A 14,124-nucleotide genomic window follows, 5' to 3' on the forward strand; every position below is an offset into this window, starting at 1 on the left:
GTATACAAATACAAAAACACCTCTCTTTGTCATTTATCATAAAATAGGTAGGTCTTGGCGGTCTCAAGCAAATCCCCTCCGTTCTCCGCTGTTGATGTGTCGATGCGTCGCCACTCCCATAGAAAACCACAGCCTGAAGTGACACTGCGGCTCGAGCTCATTTCAGATGGTTTTGACCCACGTGACGAGACATTTTCATCGCTACCTGAACGGAAACGGATCGGATTCCCGCGCGGCTTCTCCTCGTTTGAGCAGCGACGGCAAAGATCGGATCACATGAGCTGGAAAGAGTCCCGAGTTGATCTGGCAGTGTGGACCGAGCCTTAGTTTGACGTGAGAGGTTCTGATGAGACGGGACACGCGCGCTGAATCTCATTTTGTTCCAATAGCGACAGAAAACATCGGCACAGAGTGAAATGTCTCAACAGTCCCCGTAATCCGTTGGTCTTTCTTGTGCGTCGATTTCCAAATGCGCCTTACGCTAACCTTACATTCTAGACACTTGAGCCAGAAAAAAAACGAACCGACGATCCGCTTGACAGAAGGAAAATTCAAGTCCTATTTATTAAAAACTGCTTTCTGCCAATCTGCAAGAACACAAAGACTACACATGAGGAGTAAAACAAAAAACAAAAAAGAAACACAGAGGAGGTGGACAGACGACGACGGGGGGGGGGGGGGGGTTGGGGTTTAAGAAGCTTTACGTGAAGACAGATCATTTTTGCATTTCATTTTGTCTTGTGCTTTGGCCTTTTTTAAAAAAAAAAAAGGAAAACGCAACATACTAGTAGCTTTTGGCTGGATGTACCCTCGAGAGCCGTAGCTTGATTAAAAAGGTACAAGGTTCGATTTGACCTAAAATCATAAAGAGATGTTCTATTGTAGTCGATATAATAACTTTATTCAAAAGAAACAAAACAAAAAAAATGCTTTCGAAAGTCTCTTCTTCCATTTTGTGCCGAGACTAGGTCCTCGTTTTTTTTTTTTGTTTTTTTTTTGCTGTGAAATGACAGCGCATCTGCTCCTACTGTACTGATGTACTGGTCCAAGTCTGTTTCGCTGTCCAAAGGTAAGTAAGTGTGTAGCTCGTTAAAATCAGACGGCGCCGCTTTATTTCAGTTCTCCCGGTGTTGCCAGGCTTCCTCTTAAAACTACTTGCCGGTGATGCTACTAGTCCAGCAGGCAGCCTGGGCGCTCCTCCCCCAGCGTCCGACTGTTCCTCTACCAAACAACCAGAGGCTGAGCCAAGTTCCTCACACACGCCGACCGTGTGACGGCCTTTCAGACGAGCTCCAGTACCTGTGCAGGGAGAGAGAGGGTGAACATGTAAGAGGCGAGGATACTCATCTGCTTTTTTTCATGAGGAGTGCAGCCATTGCTTTGGAATGCAACAAGAGCAGCTGCATTTGTTTTGCTCAGGGTTATCTGCAGGTTTCAGAACGCCAATTGAAGATTTTAAGACCTTTTTAATGCTACCTGGAAGTGAACTGGAGACCAACTTCAGAATAAAAAAAACAAACAATGCATTTTCTGTTTCCAATTCAACATAGCTAATGGATGTTTTGAAACTATAAATAGGAAGTATAAGAAAAAAGAACAGGAAGTTGTTAAAGGATGTATGAATTGTGTTTACTAAAGCATATATAAAGCAATAAAACCATGTTTTGCATATCGTTCTACTAACCCTGTTCTGCATCTAAGATTGGACATGCAGCACAAAACCTGTCGCTGCATGGTGAAAAACATGACTTCTAACACCTGTATTAAATACATTTTAATACTTTGTAAGGCCGTAAATTCAGATAAATTAAAGAATTTTTCAGACTTTTGCACGACCCGTAGATACCCTGATTGCTGTCATCATGGTTCCAAAGCGCTCAAACAAAGCAATTCTTAACTAGAAAGGTCACATTTTCTAAAGGAATTGTGAACGTGATTGCCAAGTTTAAAGTGATTAAGTATTATTGCATAAATTGTACGAATAGTAACAATAGACTGTAAAAAATAACAACATGAAGTATCATTATAAAATAATAACAAGAAAATCAGCTGAACCAGTGCAACTTGTAATGAGGCATAGCAGTATGAATGGAATTTATTAAAAGTCTATTGGAAAGACAAGGGTGTCTCTGTATCCTGCCATGTTTAATTGACTGAAAAACCCCCATACAAGAACATAATAATAGCTATAGGCAAAAATTCTTAAGTACTATTGTAATCTCTATGTATAGTAACTTGTAAATGGCACATCGTAGTGTAACTTGTATCTAAACACAGTACCTTAACCAGAATCTATGCAAAGCGTTACTTGAGGCTCGATGTAAAAGATTCAAAACACAAACCTTGATTGTTCCTTGACTGTTTGCCGCAATCAGCACATTTGACTCCTGAAAGATGTAGTAGCATAAAAAGAGACAAAAGTGTCATTTACATAAGTGTATGTTACTCCATGAATATTTCATTTCCTATAAGAAAATAAAAACCCATTGGTTGACAAAAAAAAACTCCCAGTGGTGTGTGACTCTATTGTGAACCATGAATAATTTTTCCCTTAAATTCCTTTTCTTGAACAAGGCAAGGGTTTTGGATGCGAAACCCTGCCGCCACATTTAACCGATCATCATTTATGTAACAACAATATAATAGTAAGTAGTAGTAAGTAGAGATGATCTCACCCCGTCGGGCAGGGCCCTCCAGCAGACGGCGCTGACAAACTCGTTGGTGTCGTCTTCCTTCTTGTCCTTGTCCAGGACGCTCTTCACCGTGTCGAACTTGAACGTCAAGAGCGTCTTGGAAAGGCCCTTGTAGTAAAGGTACAGGGAGTTGTTCTCGCTGCCTGCACACACACACACACACACACACACACACGAACACACATGAAACGGGACTGAGCAGGTGAATCTAAGTGAGAGCTCCGATCCCTTACTGACATTACATATTCAATCCACTTCAGTTATAAGGAGATGTAGATGAAGGGGAGTTGACAAGAAAAAATTAGTCATCGTTTGTAATTTCGCCATTTTCTCCCAGAGTGGTGGAAATCTTTTTTTTTGCTGTGGTACCCCGCTGTGGCCGAACAGAGTGCCTCGCAGATTCGTTTACAACTCGTGCGGTGTTCGTTTCTTTTTTTTTCCTCGAGTTTGCCGCTTACCACAAGCCACGTAGTCTCCGTTGGAAGCCAGGCCCACGAAGTTCTTCTCGTTGATGTGGCCCTTGAAGGAGCGCAGGCAGTGGGGCTTGTTGACGTTCCACAGCTTGAGCTGGCTGTCCGTCGAACTGGCATGCGAAGGGTGTAAACGTATAATGAGTCAAGTGAGGTATTTCGGGTCGTTTGGGACTCGTCTAAACATTATTTCACACTTGTTTGCTCATATACTTCTAAAGGAATGAATGAATAAACTGCTCCTGAATTCCTATGGATGTGAAAATGTCCTACCAATGTGAAATATTCATATGAAAACACGTGTCAACATATATATCTCCTTCTATTCAGACAAGTAACACGGCTACAGGGCATGGTATCTGGACAATACCATGAGCAGACAGTAATTGAGGTAAGAGAATCATTATTGTAATAGGATTCTCCATTGGAAATAAACGCACATGGCGAGTCCAAAAACCTCGGGGAAAAGAACATCTCGAACCACGCTACTCTGGATTTCCCAAAGACGTTTTTGTCCACATCAAACAGATCTATTACATATTACATATTACAAGTCCCTGTTGTAAATGAGGCGGAGTTTGACTTACGCGGATACGATTTCCTCTCCGTTGACGAACTTGGCGTAGGAGACGGCCTTCCGGTGGCCTTTGAACACCATGATGGGCTGCTTAGTGTTGCGTAGGTCATAGTAGTGGACACAGTGGTCTGCGGGCAGAACAGAAGGATATAGCACTGGAGAAACGGGATGTATACAGACTCGACGGGGTGCGCTCAATATCAGTTATATCCAGTAGATGAGAGAAACCGCTAAAACTGATCTCCATCTCACCTGCACAGCCGAAGGCCAGGTGATACCGGGAGGATGGGCTGAATTTAACGCAGCAGACGTTGGCCTTGGCCTCGATGCTGGCCACCGAGTTGTCGAGGTTGGTCGACCATAACTTCACTGAAAAACAGAAACAAAGCAAACACAGGCATGAAGGCGTGTGACCTGGGGGAAAAAGTCGGGTATAATGGAAGAAAAAGATGGAAAATTACAATATCCAAAAGAAATGTGACCGATATGTCCAGAAAAATCACATCCCTGTACATATGTAAACCCCGATTCCCAACCCTCTTTAGTCCATGTGTACCATGTGAAAAACTCATGTCTCACACTGAAATTATCGAATAATATCTACGTTTGACAACTTAATCGCACTGTAAAAAAAAAAAAAAAGACATTCAATCTTGTATTTTGTCTTTGTCTGAAGTGGTAAAGAAGTGTGACATCTTGACAAATTGAACCATCTGCCACATTTCAAGCTTTGCGATTATTTCCAAACTCATGAATAGCTTTGCATGTATGAACGAAACAGAGTCATCGACAGGGAACTGCAAACATTTCAGAACCGGTATTTCTCAGTTACCTTTGGCGTCATCAGACCCGGAGGCTAAGAGCTTGGGATCCATCAGATTGAAGTCAACACTCCAACACCTTTTTTCATGCTCCTGAAAAGAGAGCAGCATATACTTTAAAGAGGTATAATGAAGCGGGGCATAAACTCAATTGATTCAACAGGTAGTTCCAACCTAAGACACATTCCACTTGCGCTGATAATTCCCATAAAGGACAGGAAATTCACTTCTAATCCTAGTAGTAAAGTAAAGTCTAGGACCCGAGCATCATACCTGGTAGACTTTAGACCTCTGGCCGGTGAATCCATCCCACAGGATGACTGTACCCTCGTAGTCACTGCTGGCCAACAGGTTCTTGTGGTAGCTGCTCCAGCTGATACAGCTAGAACAGAACAAGGCTGTGGTCAATTCACTTCATCCGGTTACATATGCATCAATGCTCACATTTAAAAAGAAAAATGCTGCAAAAATGCAAACATTCATTGTTTCATTTGACTTGGGCCTTATTTCTAGGCTGCTTTTCTCTCCCTTAAGTATGTTTTAAAAAAAAATCTATGCTGTTGAAAGAGCATTATAAAATGAATGAGTTTGAAAGCCAACAACAGTCTTCTTATACAACATTTAAGATGCTGTTGGAGGAAAAAAAAAACATGGATGAAAAATGTGTGAATTCAGTTTCAATGTTTAACAGGCCTGCGCAACACAGTAGTTCACTCCCAGGCCCAAAATTAAAAATTGTTTACATTCTATTCTTGTTCAGTGGGACAAGACTGTAAGATTTGTGGACGACATGAAAATTCTGGTGATTCATCACACAAAATAAAATCATAATTTTATGCATTTGGAAAAAAAAAACAGTTGAAGCAGATTTTGCCTGCACGATCACCTCTTTCTTTGAAATGGATCAGGTGGATAAGGACGGGATCTGCTCGAACCATGCCACAGTGCAAAGTGTCCCAACACCTTCTCATAGAGCTTAGGAGCAGATCGGAAACGCTTTACACACACGGCATTATGGGATGGTCTGGGGAGGACTCAAAGCGGTCAAATCAGGATCCTGTTCCTTTGGGAAAGATTACGTCCTGTACCTGATTTTGGAGTTGCAGGTCATTTCATTGACGGGGTAGTGGATGTCCACCGCGTCCTGGATCACCGTGCCGTACTCAAACACCTTGATCTTCTTGGTCACGCCGGCGATGGCGAAGTAGTCACAGTCACGGTCAAACTCAATACTGAAACGCAGAGGTGGTGGAGACTGTCAGTGGCGGTAAGTGGGTTGACCAAGACTTTATACTGAAGGAAAACACTTAGGTGCACCTTCTACTGGTGGTCACACCCGATAGCTTATTGATCATATCACATATCACATTGATGGTGATACATTTCATGGGTTGGTGAAAATACACTGAGTGTGCAAACTATTAGGACCCTCTGCTCTTTCCATGAACACCAGGTGAAAACTTTGATCCCTCATGCACAGTATACAAGATGTGGTCCATATTCATTTAAGTTAGTTAAGCAATGAGCAAACTGGATACAGCAATACCCACTCTATCAGTTTTTGTTGCTTCTTGAGATCTAATAAGCAATGATTTCATGGCACCATGGTCATCAAGAGGCAAATTCATGTCAGTCAGTGATGAGACACAACATTCCTTCATCACTTGAGAAAATCATTTTCTACAATAATGCATGCTCTTTATATGGCAGCATCTCATTAATGAAGTTCTTTTATTGTGAAAAATGTAACCAAACATGAATCTTGGCCGTGATTTGTCACACAACTGCCAGAGTTCTCTTCGCTTATTCAGAAAGAACAACAAGTTATCAACATGCACCGACGCACTGTGGGACTGGACACTCTCTGTACTTGGACTCTGGACTGATGCGGCATAGGAGACTGACATGAGAGCTCAGTCTAGTCCCTCTGCGACGGGCTGAAGAGTGGTGCTGAGGTCTGACTGCGTACCTGGAGACGATACTGGAGCCGTTGTACAGGTCGCTGGCGTAGGAGAGGGTGGCCAGCGGCCGCACGGAGTTGTAGCGGGTGAACTTGGACAGGCACTCCATAAAGTCGTCCAGCTGGTTCAGGTTCCTGCCTTCGTCTGAACACAACACGCCAGACACACGCTATTAAAATACCGTTCGTGAGGAGGAATCCACAAGGGGGCGGGCGCGAGAGGGGGGGGGGGTGGAAAAGGGATGTAAAAATAACTATGTACTTTATGGTAAAAGCCAGGGGAAATAACACGGAGCTTTTAACATCAATAAATCATAAGCACGTTCATTTTGAGACATTAGTATAATTACCGTAAACAAACAAGACCATCGCTGAGAAGCCTCTACCAGCCTCTACACTGCATTTTACATTGTGTGCTGCTGGGTCGGATTGACAATGATAAATTGATGTTTAAAAATTCTTTAAATCTCAAGAGTTCACCTGACAAGACACTTTTACAGTAAATAAAGTGGAATGTGCCTATACAGATAACACTTAAATTTCAAAATAACCACTGATTATGGGTATTGACTGTTTATCAGAGGGGGAAAAAAATAAGTAAACTCTATCTAACCAATGACAAAATTAACCTTTGAACAACACCAAACCAGGAGACTAAACCTACGGCTGTGGACAAACCAGGCCCTTCGTCGCGGTTTAGTACCTGTGATGCGGGACATTTTGTTGGAGAAGTAGCACTGCTCCAGATCCTCGAAGTGAGCCGTCAGCCTCTTCCTCCGTGACGCCAGGGTGCTGTTGTACCACGTCTGCCTTTTGCCCTGGCAGAGACATTCCCAGTTGTTTACAAGGGCAATGACGTCAAGCTGAAGGTCTGTTTCGCGCGCGGGTCTCTAATAGCTCACGGTCCCATCGGTGAACTCACAGTGCTCCCATTTAGATCATAGGAACTCATTTATGGTATGAGTGCAAGTGGTTTTCTTATATTGGCATTACAATAGAACATATACCTAAAGATAACAAGCTGAAGTTGATGGTATTATCCATTCCACAGAAGTAAGTGTCAAAATGTCAACTTCTGTTCAAAGATTTTTGAGAAAAGGTTGAGGAACTATTCTAGCAAATACAAAAATAGGCAAAAACAAATTATATTATGTTATATATTTATACAGCGTTAAGGTCCTATCTGTCATAGAAAAACGAAGAAAAGTGCGATTACCTGACTTACCTGGGCCGTTCCACCAAACCCTGGAGGCTGGCTGTACTCTGGCGGGTCAATAATACTACTACTGCTGCGCAACAAGAAAACAAACAGAATGGACAGTTTGAGAGGAGTGACTGTCTTCAGATTAACACGATTGCGATGGACGGAGCTTCGATTTTAGGAACCAAAGTAGTAGATACTGTTTGGCTGCACTGGGATGTGTGATGGAAGCATTTCTTATAGGAGATATAACTTGGTACCAAACGGAGGTCAGCTGTACCTGGGTGCCGGTGAGGGAGCCTCGACATTAGGCACTGTGCACTCTGCCTCCATCAGCGGTGAGTACAGCCCACTCATTTCCTAGAAAAAAAAAGACACACAGAAATAACATCTTTGGCTTTAAAATCCGATTCTGATATGTAATTCCCCAGTGGCTTTTTCGAACGGAGCGACTTTTACGTTTGAATTCCACGAAACAGAAAACATCTTGAAGGTGATAGAGTGAACAATTTCTGAAAATGGAGATGGGCAACATGGCCCTAAGCAAAATATTCAACAAAAGTCAACACATATCCACATATGTCTTAACACATTTTGGACATTCTACTTGTTCTCCCGCGATTCTTTAACACTGAGTTGCAACTAGATCATTAAAGCCATCTCAAGCAGTGATGAGTGGCTCCTGGTGGTTTTTTCTTCTTGTGCATCTTTTTCTTTCAATGCATATTGCTCATCTAGCTTGCCTAAGTAGGGTGCCAAATGTATCCTAACCATGAGAGTATAATATGAAAGAAGGTTTTGCTCATAAAACTTCAGAGACTAATATCTAAGAGGCTATAGATGGGCTCTGTTATTTTACCTCGACGCGTTTGACGTCCTCTTCAAGAAAGTTGAGCTCCTTCTGTAGCTGCTCCAGTTGCTGATAATGGAAGAGAAAAAAAAGACTGGGAGATCAATAGGCCTGTATATGGCAGAGACAGCTGCACAGCACACAAGGTTTGTATAGTAAGATTATGTGGTAAGTATCTGGCGAGATAAGTGCATACATGCTGGGCACCACGCCTAGCCCATCGTACTGATCAACATGTTTAAGCAGAGAAGGCTTAACGTGGATCTGACAGCGAGACAAAAAACAACAGGATACCTCTCTCTTGTTCCTCCTGGCTTCTTTCAGGAACTCCATGAGGATCTGTCTCTGAGCGGCTTGGGATTCCTAGTGGAGACACAGACGTGGTCCGCGATCAAACACAACCGCGAGCGAAGCTGTGGAATGCCTGTGCTTATCCGCTAATAAGGTGAGATACATATTTTTTAGTCCCATGCTGTTGCCTCGGCAGAAAAGGAAAACGATACGGAAAAGCCGGCTAACACATTTCACAGATAATTTATCACGTCGGCTCGTTCGAACTCCGGAGCGTTTACTGTCTGGGTTCGGTTCATTCGGGCAGGTGAGAACAAGAACATTCGAAGAACGGAGGTGCGGTTCGTTAGGAGTGAGAACGTAATCCGAGTCAACTGCAGGGAACGGCCCCGAAAGCCAAGGTTTTATGAGTGTAAGGAGACAAATGTTGGAATCTGATAGACAACTCGGCCTAGCATAACAAAATCAACCGAGGGCAAACCGCAGTCTGGACTGATGCTTCTATTCAGCTATTTCTTTGTGATTTCATTTTCCAAAATGTAACAACAAACACCATCAACAACAACAAACACAACCAATTCGCAGGGTAGAAAAAAGACGAGAAAAAATCAAATGAAAAGTCAAAATTAGCAATACAGAAATTTGATTACAGTCTATGGAAGACATCATAATTTTCCCTCATAACTTCTCTTTATCCATTTCCATTGAACTTTCCTACACCAAGACATCAAACATTAAACAACTTATTCACCACATATTGAACATAACTTATAATAGGGGATGAAAAGCCAAAAAAAAAAAAAAAATTACACACACTCACGGCCCTATCTTTTTAAAAATACTATTCAAATTATAAAGATGTCTGCAGGTGCATTACACACTAGCACGCCGACACACACACCCACACACAGACACACCTTCATTAAGTCGCATGTCGTGGACAAAACAATAAGCAATCAGAGAACTACTACACACTGCCGTATAGAAAGGTACAGATTATTGTCTTGATTGGACAGTGTTAAACGAACAAAATACAAAAATGCAACAAAGTAAACTCTTCCACTTTGGCTTGGACCAAAGAAAATGAACTGCCAGGTGTGATGGCACCCTCACACTGCAATCCTTACTCACCGTCTCCAGCTGCTTCTTCTTCTGGACAAGGAGCTCCAGCATCAGGTTGACGTTGGCCAGGTCTAAGTTCTCCTGGTCCGGACTCAGCACGTCCTGAAAGACCTGCCACCTGGACCCGTTCTGGTGGGGGGTGGGAGACTCTGGTCAGCAACATATAATGGGCTTTTCCAATAGTGGTGAGAGTGAGAATCGGAGAGTGACAGTTTGAGAGAAAGAGAGAAACTAAGCAAATGTGTATGTGTTGTACTTACAGGATGGTCCAATTTTAGTCTCTTCTCCTCCGACCTCTGTTTCTGTTTAAGGATCAGTTCATTCACTGAAACACAGTGGGAGGGGGAGGGGGGCAAACGACAGAAGTGGAAGAAGTAAGTAAAGAAGCCCAGTACGTAAAACATGACGGAAACAGGGACCAACATCTGTGGCTTAAAGGGATAGTTCGGTTTTTGGGGAATTTGGATATTTTTCCTACTTAACAAGAGTCAGACGAGCTTGTGGATGGCTTTGTTATGTCTCTGCATGCAGTTTAAAAGGCATGAGAACAGTTAGCTTAGCTCAACTGCTGGAAGTCTAGGAGATCAAGTAGATCCTAGATGCTTAGATTATATCAACTTTCTCATTCCCGGCCAGAGTTAATTTATGGTACGTTCAAGACAACTGGGAACCTTCCTACTTCTGAACAGGAAAAATCCATTTGAACGGCCCTCCAACTTCTAATTCCTAATCAGAAACTTGGGACTCTTCTCTGAACTCAGGCTCCTACCAATATAATACTTCCATGGTTCCCACCTCAACCACTTGAACACTCTGAGGTGGGAAGTAGGAAGGTTTCCCAGTTCCCAGTTGTCTTGAACGCACCGTTAGGTTCTGCCTCTGCTCTCTTCTGGTGAGAATGCAGTTTTGTAAACTCCGTGTATTCGGGAGCCGTCTAGTTAGCCACGCAGCCGCTGGTGTTTACAATCCACTTTTTCAGATGACAACACGGCTCGGCGCAGTGCTGCTGTCTTGATTGATAAGCTGTTTTATCAAACATAGCCACTCTCCCATGTGATGAGCATGTATCGCATGCTAACACTCAGCATGATGGCCGCAAGCCCAGAAAGGAAAGCTCACAGATGTTAGCAAAATACCATCGCAGAACGCAGACAGTGTACTGTAGGGTTCAATGTACAAATTTGTGAAAGATTTAATTAAAACGGATCTTGTACAGTATTTTGTTTGCTAATTTTAACAAATACCATGATAAGAATAATAATAATAATTTTGGCTGAGATATTGTACCCTAAAAACCGGTCCCATTCCCATTGTGGCTGCCCTTAATAAAAACATATGTTGATGTAGGCTTGGGCTCATATTCGATAATATTGGGATACTTCTCAAATGTCGCAATATTTTGGTGGGACAGCATCGCAATATTACATTTTGGACATCGCTCAAGGCTAAACTGATGTGACAGTTCATCCTTTCATTGGGTCCAATTTGGCAGTTTTAATAAATTAGGTTTAATATGAACAAGCAATTGAAAAATCAGGTTTGCTTTCCCATGAAATGTTAAAAATTGTTCCAGTGCATTGAGGAGATATACATCTGAAGCAGAGGGAGGAAAAACAATGAAATATGTAGTAGTGGAAGTAGTAGTAGAAGTAAATCAGGTCACAGCACACAGGAAACCCAACGCAGATTATCTTTAAAAGTAAGCTACATGCTCATTTGATAGACGGAAAGAGTGACGCACAGACACTGAACTTGACAGCAGAGTCAACCACTGCATTCTATTGCCCATTTCAATCTTCTCAATGGAGAGACCTGGGACCTACCAAGGAAGTTTGGGTAGAGCTGATCCACGTTGTCGACGATATAGTTACACTTGGGACATCTGTTGCTGTCCTCCAGACTCTGACGGATGCACTTGAAGCTGCGGGGGGAGGGAGAACAGAGATGTGTGTTAAACCCCCAAATTATGAGATATGTTTTTGCTAAGAAAAATTACACTGAATGACGTGTAAATAGCTGAAATGCTACAGCCTACAGTTCATCTGCAACAGCACCAGGAAATGAGTTACTAGTAATTAAGCTGCCTGGTGGGTGCTGAAACGCTGGCATAAAGAATGCCAAGCAGAGAAATGCTCACAATTTTGCATTATTTCTCTTTACATAATTCATTTTGGCACTTTAGGCTATGTTTCACCCTTTTACTGCCCTGGTTTGATTTGGATTAATTCAATGCATGCATCGACACTGTATTTGTTTGACACATTCACGAATCATACATGGCCTGTTGGACTTTTGGATCCAAATCATGAAAACAACAGAATATTTGGAAGGACAAAGTGATGAATTATATGGAGAGTGCTGTGATACACTCTCTGTATAGGCTGAGGTTTATTGAAGTTGGAAATAAAAAAGCAGTAGGCTGTCTAGTTTGTAGCAGCATAGATGTAGGTTTGTTGAGGAGTTGGATAAACTGTTGAAATATCAATGGTACTTAGACTGATGAGTAATGTGGCCAATATGTGTATTTCTGGTAAACTTAAAATAGGAATGGCCACTGTATTTTGAATATGATGTTGTACAAGGCATTTGAATTAAATCCTCAATAGCGTTGTCTTTTTTCTCAAACATTATGTGCTGCTCCAAATCTTCTCCTGTCCCAACACCCACCCCACTGTCACTGCTACAACAACTTAGTCCTGTTTAAAAGCCAAGAAAACGCTGAAGTCACCAGCAAAAACACAGGCAAGCAAGTTAACACTTACCAGAAACTGTGGCCACACTTGGTCATGTGTGCCTCTTCTATCATTTCGAAGCAAATTGGACTGGAAAAGGGAATGCAAAATCATATTAATTGCGGGTCAATATTCAGCTTTCAAACTGTTTGCAACGACGACAGTGAGCTGACATCAGCCCGCAGCCACAAACCACAGTGATGAACAACATTTTGTCAGAAGCACAGTCTTCCATGAGAAAACTAACCAGACAAAATCGTTGCTTTTATCCTCGTATGAATTCAAGAGGCCGTTGTAGAGGGGTGCTTGGTGGAGGGATCTCTTTCTACTGGTGCCCGAGGAGGACGCCGACGGTCTGCTCAGCGAGGCGAACCCGCCCCTGGACGACTGCACGGCGGCCAGGGCTGGCACCGACAAGCCGCCGTCGCTGGCTGCTGCCAACGTCCGAGAGGGAACAACATTTCCAGAATTGTTCCCGTTAGTGGTGGCGTTGCTCCCACTGCCACCGTTTGTGTTCACAGTGCTTCCCGTGCTACTGCTACTTGTGCTGGGCACTGAACTCGCCCCGCCGGCGCTTTGCTGTGGCCGGTTGCTTGACATAATTCAAGGCCGATTAGAAACACCCCGAAATCCGCCGCACTGCTGTTCAAAGCATCCGGACTGTGCTGCTATTTGACTACTTTAGCAGGTCGGCTAGCTAGCTGGCTAGCTTATGTGCTAGCATCCTGAGAGAAAGCAACAGTGTCCAAACATCCAGCGTATTTAGCCCGCTGGTGCCTGCCTCGCTTCTGCCACTGACGCTGGATTAGAAAATCGCTGTGATATAAATTGCAAAATGAGAAGAATACTGAAATGGACCATAAAATAATCCCAACTGCGTTGTCCAGGGGATTAGCCGGCTAGCTACGGTTAGCTAGTTAGCTACAGAGAGGAATCTGTCTTGAGTTTCCTCGATTACCCAGGTGCTCCAATGTCGCCTCCCGTATGGAACTACCGCCCCCTAGCGACTAGGAGTTGAACTGCCTCAGTGGAAATTACCACACAACAGAAATGTCAAAGCAGCTCATGAAAATGCATTTGTCTATTTTGACTGCTTATTGTGAGTAGGCATTTTACTGAGATGAGTAACCTATAGGCTCACAATAAGTCTTGCCTAATGTCAGCTAAGGTTTGACTGACAGGATTTTTGAAAGCCATCCTAATACAGATATTTTTAAATTGAAGCCACTGATAGCCAGTATTTTGTGCTGATATTCAATATCTTTAAATCTGACTATGTGCATGCCAAACAATTCCCTCCATTAACACCACGGGACACTAAAACTCACAACTGAAACCTCAAATAGCAATAACAACAGCAACAATAGTAAAACATATTCACGCATAGGCTACTTGTGTGGAATCTGA

The 14,124-nt window shown here is 42.8% G+C and overlaps 1 protein-coding gene across 6 annotated transcripts; it reads right to left on the reverse strand.

The window, feature by feature from the left end:
- cop1 (COP1 E3 ubiquitin ligase) lies at window positions 1-13,632 on the reverse strand. Of its 6 annotated transcripts, none has more exons than XM_071542694.1 (20): window positions 12,965-13,632; window positions 12,748-12,807; window positions 11,809-11,906; window positions 10,246-10,310; window positions 9,995-10,114; window positions 8,867-8,935; window positions 8,582-8,641; window positions 8,003-8,082; window positions 7,747-7,804; window positions 7,225-7,339; window positions 6,531-6,666; window positions 5,650-5,793; window positions 4,835-4,943; window positions 4,573-4,654; window positions 3,993-4,109; window positions 3,751-3,868; window positions 3,152-3,276; window positions 2,676-2,836; window positions 2,343-2,387; window positions 1-1,299 (listed from the first exon to the last, which is right to left on the reverse strand). In XM_071542694.1, the coding sequence occupies exons 1-20, from the start codon at window positions 13,315-13,317 to the stop codon at window positions 1,282-1,284; spliced, it is 2,133 nt and encodes a 710-aa protein (XP_071398795.1). In that variant the 5' UTR covers window positions 13,318-13,632; the 3' UTR covers window positions 1-1,281. The 6 variants fall into 6 exon arrangements, with proteins under 6 accessions (XP_071398795.1, XP_071398794.1, XP_071398791.1 ...); XM_071542693.1 differs by having other exon boundaries at window positions 7,747-7,807; XM_071542690.1 differs by having other exon boundaries at window positions 7,738-7,807.
- Window positions 13,633-14,124: the final 492 nt, after the last annotated feature.

The sequence above is a fragment of the Centroberyx affinis genome, unplaced genomic scaffold (assembly GCF_046629955.1).
Source record: "Centroberyx affinis isolate AG114_WGS23_722 - 3 ecotype Tasmania unplaced genomic scaffold, CSIRO-AGI_Caff_v1 ptg004160l_1, whole genome shotgun sequence".
NCBI classification, from domain to species: domain Eukaryota; kingdom Metazoa; phylum Chordata; class Actinopteri; order Beryciformes; family Berycidae; genus Centroberyx; species Centroberyx affinis.

Excerpts from the sequence above, each read along its gene's own strand:
- cop1 (XM_071542689.1), bottom strand. The coding sequence starts at position 13,317 with ATGTCAAGCAACCGGCCACAGCAAAGCGCCGGCGGGGCGAGTTCAGTG. Across the intron at positions 8,642-8,866 it reads CCAGGAGGAACAAGAGAGAG|CAACTGGAGCAGCTACAGAA; the intron begins GTATCCTGTTGT and ends TTCCATTATCAG. Across the intron at positions 7,811-8,002 it reads GCTCCCTCACCGGCACCCAG|CAGTAGTAGTATTATTGACC; the intron begins GTACAGCTGACC and ends CTTGTTGCGCAG.